This window comes from Trachypithecus francoisi, unplaced genomic scaffold (assembly GCF_009764315.1).
Source record: "Trachypithecus francoisi isolate TF-2019V2 unplaced genomic scaffold, Tfra_2.0 Lachesis_group18, whole genome shotgun sequence".
Lineage (NCBI taxonomy): Eukaryota > Metazoa > Chordata > Mammalia > Primates > Cercopithecidae > Trachypithecus > Trachypithecus francoisi.
The window spans coordinates 12,521,212-12,541,430 of NW_022681463.1; the positions used below are offsets into that span (position 1 = coordinate 12,521,212).

The window sequence follows — 20,219 nt, forward strand, 5'->3', positions numbered from 1 at the left end:
CTCAAGGGATCCTCCTGCCTCAGCCTCCCAAGTAGCTGGGACTACAGGCGCCTGCCACTGCACCTGACTACTTTTTTAAATTATGGTTTTTTTAGAGAGACAGGGTCTCAAATATTTTTGTAGAGAACAGGGTCCTGCTTTGTTGCTGAGACTGGTCTCGAACTCCAGGGCTCAAGCAATCTAACTCAGCCTCCCAAAGTGCTGGGATGACAGGCATGAGCCACCGTACCCAGCCATTTGCTTTCTTTTAGTTGCTAAATCCTGGATTTCAGTCTCTTACTCTTCTTTTTACACTACCATCACTCTAATTCAGACCCTTATCAATTCTCTTCTATCACTGCAGTAGCCTAATTGATTTTCCAATTTTATTGTCTCCTTGCTTTGATACACCAGTTGATACTTCTAACTCAAAAACTGTTAGATCTCCGAAGGTGGCTCCACAATAGGGGTCTGTCAACATTTTAGCCTTCCTTTCCCAGACTTCACACCTGTAGCCGTGCTATAGCTAAAATGGACTATATAAATGTTTATAAAATGGAAGAAGTATTTTTTACTCTTCTTCCTACTTTCTTTGTTCATCTTTGCCTGCTACCAAATCCAAATGAGTAGGGGAAAAAATTTTTTTCCTCTCTTTGCAGCTTTCCTTGAAATTACCCCAAACCGGCCGGGCGCGGTGGCTCAAGCCTGTAATCCCAGCACTTTGGGAGACCGAGACGGGTGGATCACGAGGTCAGGAGATCGAGACTATCCTGGCTAACACGGTGAAACCCCGTCTCTACTAAAAAATACAAAAAACTAGCCGGGCGAGGTGGCGGGCGCCTGTAGTCCCAGCTACTCGGGAGGCTGAGGCGAGAGAATGGCGTAAATCCGGGAGGCGGAGCTTGCCGTGAGCTGAAGTGAGCTGAGATCCGGCCACTGCACTCCAGCCCGGGCGGCAGAGCGAGACTCCATCTCAAAAAAGAAATTACCCCAAACCAAGTATCTCTCCTCAAACTCCTGTAATATCTTCCTCCTTTCTGTGTTAACCGAACTCTACCTTCTCATTAAGTTATTAATATCTCCATCTCACGTTACAGATTCCTTCAAGTTTGGGATTTTTTTTCTGCATCATTGTTAAATGTTAACAAAGATGTTAACAAAACTTAAAGTGTGTTAAAGCACGTTTTCGTTCCTTGTTCAGTGCTTTACACAATTTATTATTCAATACATGTATTAAACTAAGATATTTACAGAAAGAATTTCTAACAATTTTGAACAATCTCTGGCTTTGTGTTGCTATTTTATATATCTAATATTGGGACTTTTTCCTGTTAAGAACAAAAACCAAGTTCATAATGTCAAAATAGTTCAAAGATGGTAACATTGGTAAATATAATAGGAAGTTTAAAAAAAAAACTTTAAATTTCCTTGTGTTTTCTTGTAGTGTCTGTTTTTTTATTACTGTTAGTAATAGGCTTTCTCTGATACTCCTTTTCTTTTTACTCTAAGCAAGTAAATCTTGCTTAGCATTTACTTTTGGTGCTGTTCACTTGACATTGGTCTAGGAGGTTTCTAGTCCAAGGGACAGAAGCATTTATGCTGAAAAATAGATAATTATACTTTCGTTAGTAGCAAGTACATAAGTAAAAAACATGACAAAGCCCTAGAGAGAGATAATACTTACCCCTATGTAAACCTACCCATCAGCAGGACTGGTACGCAGCAGTTCCTTTTCAGTTCTTTAAGAGCTCTTCAGTGAAATACTAATTAGGGATTCAGTGCCATAAAGCTTGGAAAGATCTAAGGAACTAGAGAGAAGAAAATGTTGAAACAATGAATCCCTTTTAAGATAGTTACCATTGAATGATTTAGAGAATTTCTGCAAATAGGTGAGAGTAACTATTTTTCCAGCTGCTTAATGTTTTTTTTTTTTTTTTTTTTCTGAGATGGAGTTTCGCTCTTGTCGCCCAGGCTGGAGTGCAATGGCGTGATCTTGGTTCACTGCAACCTCCGCCTGCCCAGGTTCGAGCAATTCTCCTGCCTCAGCCTCCTGAGTAGCTGGGATTACAGGAACCTGCCACCACACCCAGATAATTTTGGTATTTTTAGGTAGAGATGGGGTTTCACCATGCTGGCCAGGCTGGTCTTGAACTCCTGACCCCAGGTGATCCGCCTGCCTTGGCCTCCCAAAGTGCTGGGATTATAGGCATGAGCCCCTGTGCCCGGCCCAGATGCTTAAATTTTATGGGGAAACCCAGGAGACTAAAATCACCTCAATTGTCTTTGTGAGGAGGCGAGTACGGGGAAGGTGTACTTTACCATAGTTCTAGAAAAATCAAGAGGAATTGCTGAAGTTTCTTTCAGAGCCAATGAAGACCTACCAAGCACTCTAAAGGGTGACTCTTTGCAAAGACAAAATTCAAAATAAGAGTCATACTTAAATAAAGATTATAAATACCTGTGCGTTGTGGTCCAGGAGACTGGAAGACTGTAAATTCTAACATTTAGAATGTCACTGATCTCATAATCTCCAACATTCAGGGACAGAGCTGATAATTTTTTTTTTTTTTTTTTTTTTGAGACAGTGTCTTGCTCTGTTGTCCAGGATGGGAGTGCAGTGGCGGGATCGTGGCTCACTGCAGCCTTCACCTCCCAGGCTCAGGCAATCCTCCTACCTCAGACTCCCAAGTAGCTGGGACTAACTGCAGGCGCACACCACCATGCCTGGCTAATTTTTAAATTTTTGGTAAAGACAGAGGTCCACCTATGTTGCCCAGTACTGGTCTCAAACTCCTGCTCAAGCCACCCACCCACCTCAGCCTTCCGAAGTGCTGGGATTACAGGCATGAGCCACTTCACCCAGCTGAAGTTGTAAATCTTTGTTGCACTTATTTAAACTGATGTGACAGAAGAGGCCTGAACAGTTTACTTCAGTGTAATGAATAATACTTCAGTGTAATGAGTAATACTTCTTTGCTTAACCTACCTTGGATAAGTGAAGTACTAAAAACAAAACAAAAGTGAAGCATTAAAGAATTACATCTGCAAAGGAAGTATTAATTAATTACACCTTCAAAGGAAGAGGACTCTAAATCCAAGGTAGTGTTAACATTTTTCATTACTAGTCCAGACTATCCTGTCTACTTGTGACTAAAATTGTACTTCTCAATAAGCTTCTAGGCCTACCCACTAGACTTTGAGGAGAGTGGGCAGTACTGTACTTACATCTGCCTCTGTCCCACCCTTAATTCTGACATCGGAAAGGACATCACAAGTAGCTCCTTGAAATCACCGTAGACAGGGTGAAAAGGAAATTCAACAGGAGGTTATTCCAAAGACACTTTAGTTTTCAGCATATCAATAGATTGTTGAAGGGGAATGGTGCCAATGGACCCTGCTAGCAAAAAGAAATATAAAATGTGTTCTATTTTAAGAGAAAAATCAGGCCCATAAAAGACAAGTCATCATACGTTCCACATAGTTGCAATGGGATATACTTAGACCAAAAAAATTATTTGACATTTCTCCGAAATTCAAATTAAATTGGGCATCTAATGTTTTTATTTGCTAAACCTGTCAACCCTATCTATATTCATTCTAAGAAAGGACTATATTTTCCTGACCACAAAGAAGCATAAAATACACTATTCCTGGTGTTAATAGAAATGGTTATATCAAATGCTTTCTACCAATCCAAATTTATTCTATGTTTATAATAGGGCAGTGACAATCCATGATAGAATTATGTTGCTTTCTATGAAGTTAAGAGAAGGTAATTTTTTGAATTTTAGTTAAAAAACTACTTATACAGTGTACATATCTTACCTATGAACTTTCATTATTGCTAAAGTTGATGTGAGCTCAGTTAAATACCCACTATGACACGTACCTCACTTAACTTAGGCCCAGAGCAGTCACTGCCACACTTGATAAGACACCAAGAAGCACTGGCCAAACGTTGCACATGGTTATGAGTTGGGCATACCAACTTTTTATAATTCAGGGCCTCTGAAATCAAGGACTTTTGAATGAGACACCAGTCTCTTTCACATATTACATTAAAATGTCAAAGCAATATTATTCCTTTAAAAAAGGGGTAGGGGGTGAACTGGAAGATAACACATTTGTGACATTGTGGGAATTTCTAGAGTCCTGGGTTATTCAAAATGATTGGATGGCAATTTTCTTTATAATTTTACTAGGAATTGTTTTTGAAATAATACTCATGAAAGCTTGTGCATCCTTTTGGAAGAAGTCCGCACTTCCTGAAAAGGGTAGTTCAGATGTCAGGGAGGTAAGAACAAATGGTTGATTTTCCCTTTCCCTAGTTTTCAAAATCAGACATAAGAATAATTTGTAAAATTTTTGAACTTTGATACTCAGATTACTCCTCTAACAATTTTTTCCATTAAAATAGAGGGAAGACAGTTGCCTGAAAAGCAGGAAATTTGGTAAGTATTATACAATTTCACATTTTAATATAAAACTTGTTCATCCTGAGCTTTTCTCATTGATACTGTGACTTTTTTATTCCTACTCAGCTCCAGAGAATTGGTCAGTTATTAATCCATCTTCAGGAGAAAGGTATGTGATATATCACATATATATTTTGAAGCTAAATGAAATAGTTGGTTGTGTTCTATTCAAAATGCCTTTACTTCTGAATTTCAGAGAAGGGTTTTCCTAGCTGTTCAACGTCACGATTCAATCTAACATTTACTTTAAATGGTTGCTATGCTCCAAGCTGTGTTAAGGACTTTTTGTATATTATTGAAATTATCCTTCAAGGTAGGTAGTATTATTATTGTTTTTACAGATGAGGAAAATAAAGCTTGAAGACGATAAGTGACTTTCTTTCCTACTCTAACACTCTCTCCAATACACCAGTTCTTACAATTCAACTGAAAAGATATTTATTTAGCAATTACTGTGGACCAAGCAAACACTGAGCTAGGTGCTGCATGAGTGACATGAAAGGAGTCTGTAAAATCAGAATTTCTCAGAATTGTAAAGTTATCTCCATACTAGGGATTAAATACTGACATAATCACGAATCTTGTTGCTATCAATATTTTAATTGTTTTAATTGAAATCCGTTCAACAATTATTAGATATCTACTATAAAGTGGACGCAAACACTGGGATTCAAGCCATAAGATAGTCTGTGTTCTCAAGAAGCTTATATTCTTGTGGAGAAGATGTATACATACAGGAAAATTGCCTTGTGGTATGGTGACACAGTGACATAAATATTAAAACATTTAGGAGATGCCTAAGCCAGCCTAGGGCGTTGGTAATGGCTTCACGAAGAATGTTATGCTGGAGCTGAATTTTAAAGGATTAATGAGCATTAGCCCGAAAAGGACACAGGTTTAGGAGGGTAAGAAAGACATTCCAGGACATGAACAGAAACAGCAGCAATGTGCAAGAAATTACTATTGTTTCAGAGTTGCTTGGAATGTTGAGGTTGAGTCAGGAAGTAGTGGAAGACGAATGTGAAGAGGTAGGTAGGAGTCAGGTCATAAAGGGCTTTCTATACCGTGTTAAGAAGCCCGGATTCAATTCTGTAGATAATAACCACTAGTGGTGGTTACACATAAGAGTGGCACAGTTTTGTGTTTCAGCTAGATCACTAGTCACTGTGTGATTAGTCGCTGTGTGAATCAGAGGATTACTTGATGTTCCTCTAATTTCTTTTATTTGTCAGGTATAAAAGGACTTTATTCTTTTAATCTGGTTGCTATATTGTCGTATTGGGTACTAGCAACTCTAGTTCTCAGGTGAGTGTCTTGGGAAGCTGTAACAATATCTGGAGGTGTGAGTAGGTAGAACCCTTGTCAGGGCCGGTTGGGAACAGGAATGCCAGCACAAGCTACAGCATGTCAGTAGTGCAATCAGAATAAGTCCAAATGGACAGACCAAGAGTCAGCATTTGAGATATTACAGGGGTTAGGTGTGCTTGGTGACCCAAGATTCACATGTAATTCAAAACCAGAGGATTAACAGGCAAGAGGAATTCACAAGAAGGGATTAAATACATGGAGAAGAAAAAGGATTTTCAGCTTCAGAATCAAGAACACTTTAAAGATTTTCCATCCCTGTGTCCTATTATTCCCTTCCTGCCTGGACAGAAGTTAATCCTTGGGTGACATCTTTCTAGGGAGTGTTAAGGGAAATTCATTGAGAAGAAGAGGTTGGGGGTGGTGTTGAAGGAAAAGGATTAGAGAAAAGATATGGCTCCTATGGCAGCAGCATATTACGGTGAAAAAACACAAAGTTTGAATTTTAAAAAGGTCTAGCTTTATATCATAGTTCTGCCTCTTTGTTTTTTTGTTTTGTTTTGTTTTGTTTTTTAGCAGAGTTTTGCTCTTGTTGCCCAGGCTGGAGAACAATGGCACGACCTCGGCTCACTGCAACCTCCGCCTCCTGGGTTCAAGTGATTCTCCTGCCTCAGCCACCATAGTAGCTGGGATTACAGGCACCCACCATCACACCTGGCTAATTTTTTGTATTTCTAGTAGAGATGGGGTTTCATCATGTTGGCCAGGCTGGTCTTGAACCCCTGACCTCAGGTGATCCACCTGCCTTGGCCTCTCAAAGCACTGGGATTACAGGCATAAGCCACCGCACCCAGCCCTGTAGTTCTACCTCTTAATGATGGCATGGCCTTGGGCTAAGGACTTAAACTCACTATACCTCCATTTTATTTTATTTTTTTTAATTTTTGAACTAAGGATTAGAAGAATTACCTCTTAGGAATATCATGACGATTAGTTGAAATAATATGTGTAACATAGTGGCTCACGCCTGTAATCCCAGCACCTTGGGAGGCCAAGGTGGGTGGATCACTTGAGGTCAGGAGTTTGAAACCAGCCTGGCCAACATGGTGAAACCCCATCTCTACTAAAAATACAAAAATTAGCCAGGTGTGGTGGCAGGTGCCTGTAATCCCAATGACTCAGGAGGCTGAGAATGGCTTGAACCTGGGAGGCGGAGGTTGCAGTGAGACGAGATCGTGCCACTGCACTCCAACCTGGGAGACAAAGCAAGACTCCAGCTAGAAAGGAAAATATATATATATGTGTGTGTGTGTGGTGTGTGTGTGTGTGTGTGTGTGTATACGTGTGTATATATGTATGTATATATATGTGTGTATATATATACACACACACATACACACATATATTTTATATATATGAATTCTTTTTTTTGGAAAAGAACTATGTTTGGAACAGCATATTTTATTTTTAATCATTGACACCTTCAAATAATTTTATTTCATTTAATTTTTTAAAATTTCTTCAAAAAAAAAAACCAAGATACATGTGCAGAACGTGTAGGTTTGCTACATAGGGATACGTGTGCCATGGTGGTTTGCTGCACCTATTGACCTGACCTAAGTTTCCTCCCCTCATCCCCCATCCCTGAAAAGGCCCTGGCGTATGTTGTTCCCCTCCCTGTGTCCATGTGTTCTCATTGTTCAGCTCCCACTTAGGAGTGAGAACATGTGGTGTTTGGTTTTCTGTTCCTGTGTTAGTTTGCTGAGAATGATGGCTTCTAGCTTCATCCATGTCCCTGTAAAGGCCATGATCTCATTCTTTTTATGGTTGCATAGTATTCCATGGTGTATATGTACCACATTTTCTTTATCCAGTCTATCATTGATGAGCATTTGGGTTGGTTCCATGTGTTTGCTATTGGAAATAGTGGGACAGCATCTTAATAAATTATTTTGAAATAGAAAGGTATATTGGCTGAAACCTAAGCATCAGAATGGTTAAAATGTACTGCATTAGAGATGGAGTGGATTTTATCTTGCTTATGAAATAGGACAAAGGAGAAAGGGGTAGCAGGGGGGCAAAGGGGAGCAGAACAGAAGGAGTTGCAAGTGTAGTGCTATGAGGCTTAGGACTGAGTGGCATAAAGGATGAGACCACCACTCAGTATCTGAAATCTGGGGACTCCACCTGACCAGGTATAGTATCAGTAAGCAAACCAAACGGCTGACCTTATATCAGATTTTGGGGAATGGTTTGTTTTAGGGTTGGCCTTATTCAAAGACGCATGCTTGAGTGAGAATCTGCCACTAGTCACCTGACTCTCAAAGCTTAAACTTGTCACTGACTGGTTGGTTTCAGAAATGCATTTCCTAAAGGGAGTTATTGTTGATAGATAAAACAGTTTAGAAGCAGACTTGGCGTTTATTTGTTACTATGACTATAGGGTTGCCATTGATTGATTGACAACTGATTCTGGTACTGGTTACCATGGCTCTAGTACTGTCACTGTTTTCCTAGGAGAATGAGGAGTTATTTTTAAAATCTCAAAGGCCAATTAGGATTCCTTGGTGGGGAGAGGCCAAAGGACATCTCAGAAATGGGGAGACGTACCTAATGTTTAAATGGGAGCCCTTTGCATGACTGTAGTCAACTCTCTCCTGCTTCTGCCTCCAAGTCTTCACTAAAATCAGTCACATCTATGAGTGGTTTGTGTATGAGGGATTTTTTTCTCCTCACTGAAATTGAGGAAAGAGTTGGGTCAGTTTGTTGTTAGCAATCAGAAGCCTGGAGGTGGAGATAGTCATTCAGCAAATACTTACTGATTGCCTACTCTGTGTCAGGCATTGCTGTAGGCCCTTGAGACTCATCAGCAAATAAAACAGTGTGTAGGGGTGAGAGAGGGTCAGACAATAAACGACAACATAATAAATAAATTACATGTCAGAAGGTAACATGAGAAATTAGAGAGAACTGTGCTGACCAGGCATAGTCTCAATGAGCAAAGCGAACTGCTGATCTTCCATTGGATTATTGAATTTTGGGAAATGGTTTGCTGGAAGGTTTTTTTGTTTTTGTTTTTGTTTGTTTTTGTTTTTGGAGATGGAGTCTCATTCTGTTGCCCAGGCTGGAGTGCAATGGCACAATCTCGGCTCACTGCAACCTCCACCTACTGGGTTCAAGCAACTCTCCTGCCGCAGGCTCCCAAGTAGCTGGGTCTACAGGTGTATGCCACCACACCCGGCTACTTTTTGTATTTTTAGTAGAGTTGGGGTTTCACCATGTTGGCTAGGCTGGTTTCAAACTCTGATGTCAAGTGATCCACCTGCTTCGGCCTCCCAAAGACCTGGAATTGATTAGCAGGCGTGAGCCACCCTGCCCAGCCTGCTTTAGCATTTTCTTACGTTAGGATTAGATCATGCCCATTCCTAAACTAATCACTCAGAAATGGGATTACTATATTAGACTGAGCCTAATAATCTGAGGTAGAACAGGTGTTGGAGAGTAGACATCATGATCATCCAACCCAAAATTTTGTCTTAGTTGGAGAACGGACTTTACTACCAAATATTATATACTAAAAGTAATGAGCAGATAACAAAGATGTGTATACAGTCTGTATTAGATTGCTGGGGCTGCCATAACAACGTATCACAAATTAGGTGGCATTAAAGAACAGAAATTTATTTTCTCAAGGTTCTGAAGGCTGAAAGGCTTGGTTTTTCCTGACGTGTTTCTCCTTGACTTGCAGATGGCCAGTTTCTTGCTGTGTCCTCACATGCTCTTCTCTCTTTTTTTTTTTTTTCTTTTACTTTAAGTTCTGGGATACATGTGCAGCACATGCAGGTTTGTTACATAGGTAGACATGTGCCATGGTGGTTTGCTGCACCTATCAACCTGTCATCTAGGTTTTAAGCCCAGCGTGCTTTAGATATTTGTCCTAATGCTTTCCCTCCCCTTGCCCCCCACCCCCTGACAAGCCCCTTTGCATGATGTTCCCCTCCTTGTGTCCACGTGTTCTCATTGTTCAACTCCCACTTAGGAGTGAGAACATGCGGTGTTTGGTTTTCTGTTCCTGTGTTAGTTTGCTGAGAATGATGGTTTCCAGCTTCATCCATGTCCCTGCAAAGGGCATGAACTCATTCTTTTTAATGGCTGCATAGTATTCCACGGTGTATATATGCCACATTTTCTTTATCCAGTCTATCATTGATGGGCATTTGCGTTGGTTCCATGTCTTTGCTATTGTTAATAGTGCTGCAATAAACACACATGTGCATCACATGCTCGTTTCTCTGTATGTGCATGTCCATGGTGTCTCTGTGTCCAAATTTCCTCTTCTTACAAGGGCACCAGTCATATTGGATTAGGGCCCCACTCTAAATAAAGACATCAGTTAACTTAATCACATTTTGATGGCCTTATCTCCAAATACGGATTAAGGCCCACCCATATGACCTCATTTAACTTTAATAACCTATTTAAAGTCCATGTCTACAAATATGGTCACATTCTGAGATACTGGGGTTAGGACTTCAACATATGAATTTTAGAGAAACACAATTCAGCCTATAAAATAGCCTATATATTAGAGGTTAATAGGTGCTCTAAAAATTGAGAGAACTTGAAAACTAACATATTTTAAATATTTACCTAATATTTTTGTGTTATCTATGAAAAAACAAAATCATTAGTATAGCCTTAAAAACCCCAAATTCTAATTAACCAAATCCAGATTAATGAGATTTCATTGTGTCAGCTGAAGAATGATGGTTTTGAAAAGAATGATGGTGTTCATAAAGGATTGCAGCCTGTAGGATAGCCATTCTGACAGACTGGGAAGCATAGCCTCTTGTCAGAAGCCAGACACAGGCCATTGGAAGGCAGGAAGAATAAGACAGGAAATCATGCTGAATGAGGTGGATAATACTTATAGTCAATAAGCTGTAGGAGGAATCATGAATATTTATGAAAGGAGAAATGTGTGCATGAGCAATTGAGCTTCATTCCTCTCCATGGAACTCATGTTCAGAAAATGGCAGCTTTAGCATGATATGAGCATGGAGTTTTTGGCCCTCTGACATCAAAAGGTGAAGCCAGGGACATGAAAACCCCCACTGCACATCCTCGCTAGACTGGGCAGAACCACTCTGTGGTTGGTGGTCTCTTATCAGGAAGGAATGCTAGCTGGTTGTTTCGTTGAAAGCAGAAGTGAGGGGCAGCATCAGGTCATTGGTTGATATCAAGGATGGTGCAAGCCTTTCCAAAGGGCTGTTCTGTTTACCCTTAGGAAAGAAAGCCTAATGGTAGCGAGGGAGGGAGGTAGTATACTAAGGCCTGTCTGACCTCCCATCCCATCATGGTCAGGAATTCATTTTTCAAGATTTCTTTGGGGTCCACTTGGCCAAGAGGAGCTCCATTCAGTCATTTGTGAGACTTAGCATTTGATTTTTAATTCTCAGTTCTATAAGTAATCATTTAGCATAAATAATTTTTTGCAGTTGAGTAGATCATGATGGATTTCATATGCTGCCTTCACTACTTTGATTGAGGGGTATTTAAAAGTAAAGTCACACTTACAGTAAAGTAAGAGGTAATCTGTGTTCCCCAAACAAATAGCTACTAGAATGATCTCACCTAGTTTATATGAATTTCAGTTTTTGATTTTAGGCTTGCTCATCCATCAAACAGTGACTCTCAATTTTTATCATGTATCAGAATCAGCTGGAGAGCTTATTAAAACTCAGATTTTTTGACCCTACCTTCAGAACTTCAGATACCATAGTGCTGGGATGGAACCAAAGAATGTGCATTTCAAATAAGTTTCCAGGTGTATTATCAGGGTTCTCCAGAGAAACAGAACCAGTAGGTTATGTGTGTGTGTGTGTGTGTGTATGTATATATATAGAGAGAGAGAGAGAGTAAGAGATATATTTTAAAGAATTGGCTTAAGCAATTATGGTGACTAGCAAGCCTAAAATGTGCAGTTTAAGTCAAAAGGCTGTCTGCTGACAGAATTTCCTCTTGCTGGAGTATGTCAGAGGGTTGAGGTATCGGTCTTTTGTTCTATCCAGGCCTTTAACTGATTGGATCATGCCCACCCACATTAGGAAGAACAATCTGCTTTTCTCACAGTTCACTGATATAAATGTTAATCTCATCCAAAACACCCTCAGAGAAACATCCAGAATAATGTTTGACCATATCTCTGGGCATCGCTGCCCAGCCAAATTGACAAATAAAATTAACTATCACACCAGATGATGCTGATGCTGTTGGTCTGAGCACTTCTTAGACTGAGACTAATCATTTGAGGTACATGGGTGTTGGCAAGTTCACATCATCCATGATCGTTACTCCAGCCCAAAATTGTACTGAGACGTGCTTCCCTAAAATGTAGGCTTTTCTGTTGATCCCAAAGAACTGTTAACATAATCTGGATTTATTTACAGACAGTTAGTTTATACTATTGGTATTCTTCTGTTGTACCTATTACATTTCCATAAGAATGTTTTTTTATTTTTTAAGAATGTTTTCTTTTTGTGAAAACTTTCATATAGAGAACAGAAAAGATGTTCCTTGTAAAAGAATATAATCTTAATCCAGCAACTTTGACCCACTCCTGTCAAAAATAGACTTTTAGAGATGCTGAGGTATATTCTCTGAGATATATAATTGATTTACTTCACTTTTTCAGTCAATTAGTTTATTAAGTGAGAAGAACTAGGTAATGAATTGTTTTGTATTATGGATAATGGTTTTCCAATTTATCTCTATACTGATCTGTTTTCATACACTATGCTGCATTTTCTTGAATCTGGAAGGTAATTCTTATATGAAATATATCCTAGTATTCATTTGTACACTGTTTTCTTATATTTCAGAGTTGGTACCTTTTCAGAGAAAAGAATTACTTCATCACTTACATCTGAAGAAAAGGAATGTAACTTTGAAGATAGAATTTTATTCTCACATGAAATAATACGGTCAGGTACTAGTGAAAGTGAAGATCAAGTAAGTCACTCTAGTGGAAGTCATGTGCCATCTTCAAATGGAATCAGCTCATCTTTGCCATTGTTTTGTTCAGAAGTAGAGGAAATGTATCTAAGCCATACAGAGCATCCGGACAGTGAATGTGAAACAATACAATTTTCCTCCAAGAAATTGTTTTCAATGATGAAAACCAACAAAAACAAAAATTCTGAATTTTCTTCTGATCTTAGCTTTTCAGCCTCTAGATTAGCTGTAGAAATTGAAGATCTAGATGTGGCACCTTGCCCTCTTGCCCACTTATTTCTTTCTAGAGATCAAGTTAGACTTCTGGAAGAAAATGTGAGAAATCAAATTCCTTCAAAACCCAAAACTAAGTTAGGGATTAGAACTACTTATCAATGCTCAAGGTCTCAAGAGCCCTTGAATCAGAATCAACCTTCTGTTGGAATGGTTATTTCTGTCCAAGCACAGGATTCTTTTCCAGGACAAAATGCTTTTCAGAATCAATGTCTTTATGAAGCCCAATTTACTAGTCAAACCCAATATATAAATCATAACCAAGACTCAATTAACAGCCAGCCTGATAGCAAGGCCAGCAACTTTGCCCAACCTGAAGATGTGATGAGGAAGCCATTTTCTAGCAGCACACAAGACTCCTTCCAGTCCCAAGATTTGGATAGGAACCAACATTTTGTTAAAATTCCATCAATTGTTGAGGCACAATATTCAGTAAAGGGCCTGGAGTCTGATGAGCACTTAGGTGAGGATCAGCATTCTGTTTGGTTTATAAATTCAAACAAGATTAAATATTCAATTAAGGGGCAAGACACTATTTTTAAGAATGCTGAATTTCTAGTTTTAACTCTGAATCCAAATTTAGTTACCGAAGATATGCCACAACTAAGGAGTGTAAAACCACAAGGCCAGCAACAAATTTTTTCACCAGAATTAAACCAGGATTCTGTACATAGCTCAGTGCCTCTTTTGTCTACCATTAAAGGGCAGAAAAATAGAAGAAAAACACCAGACAGTAAAAGCAAACTCAGTCTTAACATTCCATCTCTAAAAGCCAAAAAAACACCAACTTCACAAGTATTTCAAATCACAGTATGTCACACGTTAAAAAATAGGAATGAGTTAGGATGCAAGAATAACACTGAGAAGAAAGAATTACATGAAAGGAAAGACATATCAGATATAGCTTTGCATCTTATTTCTATTTCCAAGCTTATTCTGCCTTATGTTAAAAATTATTCCAGAAAACAACTACTGAAAGTCATGCCAAGTTTAATAAAATGTGGACATTTTCTGCAGAAGCAAAATAAGTCACCAGATACAGAGAAAATCAGTTATGCAGGTCCTCTTGAGGAGACAGGAATCTCAGGTATTACTAAAAAGGAAGAGGAGTATGACAAAGAAAACAAAGGACTAAAAAATATTTCACCAAAAATGTTACCTCAGCTAGAACAATCCTTCATGGTCAACATTGTTCAACTAAAAGCACCTTGTTTACTAGTAGAAACAAATCGGAAGAGTAACGAATCTCTTAAAGACTCAATTACTCAAGCAAAGGGAATTGGTATTACAGAATTTCATGCTCCAAATAGTAAAAAACCATTTGATCTGCATATTCCAAATCACAAGACATCTTTAGAAGAAGCCATATCAAAACCTATGCAGAAACTTGTTTTCTCTCCTGAAATGGAATCAAACAATAGAATGAAAATACCAGAGGACCTACAAAGTTCAGAGAATTCCTGTCTTCAACTTTCAAATGGAGAGGAGTTACCAACCAGTACACCAAAAATGCAAAGGTGCTTTCCAAGGGGAAATACACAGAAACAAAAAGATTTTTTGGAACTTGTTCTGGAGTTGTCAAATGTCCATTTGGTCATTTCCCTAGGAAGCAAAATGCATACAAGCAGTGAAGAATTAGAAGCCATAAAAATTCAAGTGAGTGCAGAAAGTGTAAATCTGAAGGAAAATACACCATTGATACTTAATGTTACAGAAGACAGTGACCTACGTGAAAGTGAGGAACTAGAATGCCACACTGGAAGTAACATAACAAATATGCACCAAGATAAAGAAACGTCTGATGCATTTCACAGTGCCACTTACACTAACATTTCTCAACTACCTGATACAGAAACACATAGCAGATTAAAAGCCAAGGCAGATACATTAAGAATAATAAGGCTCAGTCATTCAGCATCAAAGCAAGAGAAATTACCAGATAAGAAGGAAACACAGAATGCAGAATACACTGATAACAGCTCTACATTTAAAAAGCCACAAAAACATGATCGAAAGGAACAGGAGAAGGAAGCAAATTCGGAGCTGACACAAGGCTTCAGGCTCAGCGCACATCTAAAGCAAAAGCCCAAATACATCACATTTGAAATGGAACAGATCAGTTCAGGAAGTAAAGCCCCAAATAAAGAGCAAGAGGTCCAACTACAAAATCTTTCTACACAAACTATTTTGGAGACTAGTCCATGCCCGATGATGGATCCATTTCAAGTGGAGAAGGTGAAGGAAAGCACAGATAGACTTACAGACAGAGAGGGTGCCAGAGATCCAAAGAATCCACTTACAATACCAGAGAACTTGCCAGTTGGTGAACTTTTAATTGAAACAACAGAGTATAGTGTCCCATTTGGTGGAAACCTCCAAAAGACAATGGATAGTCATATTGTAGAAGAAAAGGAAGATGTAAAAAGATATTTACCTGCAGTTGCCCTGGGGTCTTTCAATAACCACTTGCTTACTTTACCATATTTTAAGAGGCAGGAAATTAGAAAAAAATTATCAGAAACAAAAAGTGCACTCAGTGTCAAATATGTAATTATGAAAGTAAAGAAACCAGCAATTTCACTGATGCCTTATATCAATATATGCGGTACTCCAAACCACAAGAAAAAAATGGGAGGCAATTTTGAAATTATAATTAAACAGATACTGCAAGATAAAATTGTGGCAGGTATGCTTCTGAATGTTATTTACCCTCATATGTCTATTTTGCCTAATACTAGAATGCATAGCAGATTAAATGCAGAGAATCACAGTCATATCAAGCTAGTCCAAGAGGAATCCCAAATTGAAAGGGAAGAAAAGTATCCATATTTCATTAATAAGGGAAATGAATCCCAAAACATACTAGATGCTAAGTTGCAAGATGAAGTAAAAGGTGTTCAAGAAACTCTACCAAAAGCAGTCCTGCATGATAGGTGGAACGTTGGACTTGATGCATATCTAGCTAAGGAGACTAAAACAGAGAAAGAAATGCATCAACCAATACCATTCACAGAAACTATTATGAAGTCTGTTGTGTCTCCCATAATGGAACCATCTCATGTTGAGAATGTGAAGAGTACTCAGACAACACAAACAGGCTGCAAATGCACTGCACATTCAGAGATGCCTTCTCCAATATCGGGAAAATTGCTGATTGGAGACCCTTTCAACCAAACAAGAGAAAATGAAGTTCCAAGTAATGGAAGTGATACAAGAGAAATGGGTTACTGTTTTGCAGAAAAAAAGACAGAAATACCAAAAGATTTACCAGCAACTTCGCTAGAGTCTTTCAATTACTGCATGCCTGTTTTATCTTGTTCTAAAGTGATGAAAAAGAGAGTAACATTTTCTCTCACAACAAGTACGGTGAAGCCCAAATGTGTAAATAAAAAGGCTGTGAAGCCATCAATCTCAGAGACAGTCAGTGTCACAAGCCACAGAAAGAAATCAGAATTAGACTTTAAGACTAAGTTTAAAAAGTTAAATCAAACTAAAGGATTTGTACCTGAATGTGTAAATACCCTTTGCTCTCCAATGCATGGCAGATTGCAGACAGAGTTCTGTCTCCCTGCGTCTCAATTAAAGCAAGGAGAAACAGCAGATAAGACATACATTGATGTCTTTGCTAAGAGTAGTATATCCCATGACAGAGAGGAAAAATTGCAAGATGGAGAGGAAGAGGAACAGAAAGTTTTATTAGAAGCAGCGCCACAGCTGAGCCAGCAGCTGGGGTCTGATGTGGGTCAAATGAAGGAAATCCATCTTGAATCAGACCCAGTGCTGAACTGTTTAACAATGGAGCTACCTATTAATGGACAAAGTTTGCAGCACCAAACAGGTTTTAAACAAACTACTTTAGAGACTAGTCTCCAAATGGGTCCTTTAGAAGCTGAAGAACTACCAAAAGTCAACAAAACAGAAAATGACATAAAAGTCCCTGTGGGTTGTAAGATTCCATCTCCCAAAGCTTTACAGACTCCAGAGAATAGCCATGGCTTCATACTCAATGCATATCAGAAGGATAATGAGTTTGTCAAATCAGATGAGGAACTGAAGCAACCAGGAAATACAAATATTCAGGTACAACCACAAAAGCATTTTACACAAACTATTTTGGAGTCTACTTCATGCCCTACATTGGATCAATTTCAATTTGAAAAGGTAGAGAGTTATGTTAGGCTTTCACCTCTAAAGTCAGGGGAAGCAAAGGTTGATGAAATCATATTTTATGCAAGAGAAGGTGGTATCTCATCTGATTCTAGCCATCAAAAGGAACAAGCTGCTGGTAGTGAAAAGAAAGAGACAGTGATTTTTGATTCCTGCATGCCTGCTTTATCTACACCTAAAAGGAAGAGAAACTTAAAACAATTTTCAGACATGAAAACTTTAGTGAATCCCAAATGTGGAATTATAAAGGCAAAGAAGCCATCAATTTCATACATGCTCAATATCAAGGCTGGTGCTGGTCCAAACCGTAGAAAAGAACTGAACTGTAACTTGACAACCAAAATGAAAGAAGTGCATCAAGGCAAAAAGGGAGCAGATGAAACATATGCTTTCCTGACTATGACACCTGACATTAACAAGTATGGCAAGGTAGAAACAGAGAAAGGCACGCTAAGAGGAAAAAGACTCAGTTCTACTCAAGTAAAGCAAGATACATCTCCACATGAAGATAGTATTACTTCACATAACATTAAAGAAACCCGTCTTCAAGATGAAGAGCAAGAAGAAAGGGAACCGGAGGCATTGTTAAAAGTAATTCCACAGCACCTGCAACATTTCATATTCCATTCAGGTCAGAGGAAGGATCTTGACTTTCACAAATTAGAAGACCAAGGAAGAAGGAAAATTCTGTTTGTTACCAAACAAGATGTCCCACAACTTCAGCCTGCAGAGCCAATACAAGGAGAGGAGACAAAGAAATGCCTCTGGATTCAAAATGGCACAGTATGCACATTAAATTCAAAACTTCTTCCTCTAAAATCAGAGGACCCACTAAACAGTGAAGTTTTAATTGGTGCAATAAAACGTGGTGTACCAACTGATAGGAAAGGTGTGGGGGAACAGCACAATTCAGGTAAAGGGGGAAAGGCAGAGTTTAATAAAGATCTACAAGCAGCCATCCTGGAGTTACAGAATTCACCACATGGTGGGGAGGCACAGAAGGTCAATTTGACTGATATGGAAAGCGAATCTAGCAATGCAATGAACATGAATGTACAACATGAAAAGGAAGATAAAAATACTCAAAAAATGTTACCAGAATCAGTTCCATGCTATAGTCAACACCTCAGTTTCAGTACACATCAAATGAAAGATCCTGACCCTTGCAAATCAGGATCTGAACCGAAGAGTCCTGAAGGCAGAAGTTCTTGGAATTTGTCTCATATAATGCAAAAAACAGAGCAAGAAACACACTTTAGAGAAACTGTTTTAGAGCCTATTTCCGGTTACATGATGAAACAGAGTCCTCATATGCAAGAAGAAATAAAATGTGTGGTAGGTCTAATGACTTCATTTCCCAAAACAGGGAAATCAGAAATTGGTTCAATACCACATGATACCCCTTGGGATGAAAATCCTAGAAGGCAATGGGATAGTTCTATTTCTGAGAAAACTGCATGGAATCCAAAAAACTTACGAACAGTCTTAAAACCTTTAGATTTCTCCAGTCTCATGTCATCTGAATATGAAAGTCGGAGCTATACATTAGAGTTTATAAGCAAGAAAAGTATAACGAGTCCCAAACGTGTAACTTTGAAGACAAAGCAACTACCAATTTTGCAGTTGTTTAATATCATAAGACATTCTACAGAAAACCACAGAAAGAAAAAACAGCACCGCTTTAAGTACAAGATGAAAGGGAGGCAATGGTACACAAGTATAGGAGAGGCATTACTCAGTGCCACTGAATATGCTAAAAGTCCACCATCCAAATCAATGATTGATAAACTCTTATTCAATACAGCAGCAAGGGGCACTCTGTCTAACAGAACACACCAACAAAATCTGGATGGTCATACTACAGAGGAAAAGGAAGAGGTACAAGAAAATGTAGCTGCAAGTTCCTTAGGTCCTTTAGATTTCTTTATGTCTGTTTTATCTGACTCTAAAAACCAGACAAACACAATACAGTTATCAGAAAGGAAAACTATATTGAATCCCAAATGTTTAACTATGAAGGAAAAGAAATCACCAATTTCACAGATACATAAAATCAATAGACACTTTACTACAAAACATAGGAAGAAACTTGAATCCAATTTAAAAACCAAACTGAAAGCAATGTGGCAAGGTGAAAATGTGACTGATACATTTCCAAATACCATTTCCTTCACTCCAGATACCTCTGACATTAAAAGGCAAAGCGGATTCCAAACAGAGATAGACAAGAGAATATCAGGGTTAAGTCATATACAACCAACACAAATAGAGTCACTAGCTGAAGGGATAGCAAGGTGTTCTGACAAGAGAAGGACTTGCAACTTGGTAAAGGGAACAAAACTACATGATAGAGAAAGTGGGGAAAAGAAGCAAGAACATCTTACAGAAATGGATCCATTCTATGCAGAAAACTTCATGGCAAATACACATCTTAGAAAGGATCCTCATCTTGGTAAATCAGAAGATGTGCTTTTGGGAGAACCTTTTATCTCAAAAAGTCAGTTTTACAAAGGGAATTCAGAAAAAAATGTAAAAATAGAAAAAAACAAAAATGGAAAAGAAAGTCTCAAAGCTGGGCTCCCAAGGATGGAGAAATCAGATAACTGTGCAGAACTCAGTGAGGCAACAGATGATGTCATATCAAATAAATATGATAAAGAGAACATTGGCCATTCTGTTTTCAAAGAAAAAGCTTTCTGTAATTTGGCAGCAATTGTCCCAGATTCTGTTGGCAGGCATTCGCCTGCTTCAGAAGAAATTAAAAGACAGAATGGCAGCCTTGAAATAGCTGACAGGTCAAGTTCCCAAGGTAGATCTTTGCAGGCAAAGCAATCAGCAGTTTCACAATCACTTAATACTGCAGGGTATGCTATTGTAAACGTTAATAAGGAACAGAAACAGAACTTTAAAGCCCAGAAGACAGAAGGAGAGAGAAATAAAGTTGCATTAAATGCAGAGCTAAAATCTATATGTGTCTCTATACCTCGTCTACTATGCATAAATATG

The 20,219-nt window shown here is 38.7% G+C and overlaps 1 protein-coding gene across 1 annotated transcript in view; it reads left to right on the top strand.

The window, feature by feature from the left end:
- The first annotated feature begins 4,042 nt into the window (after window positions 1-4,042).
- CCDC168 (coiled-coil domain containing 168) overlaps window positions 4,043-20,219 on the top strand; it is a 29,610-nt gene continuing 13,433 nt past the window's right edge. The window contains 4 exon segments of the mRNA XM_033177553.1: window positions 4,043-4,273; window positions 4,397-4,430; window positions 4,521-4,563; window positions 12,641-20,139. Of these exon segments, the coding sequence (XP_033033444.1) occupies window positions 4,043-4,273; window positions 4,397-4,430; window positions 4,521-4,563; window positions 12,641-20,139 (7,807 nt within the window).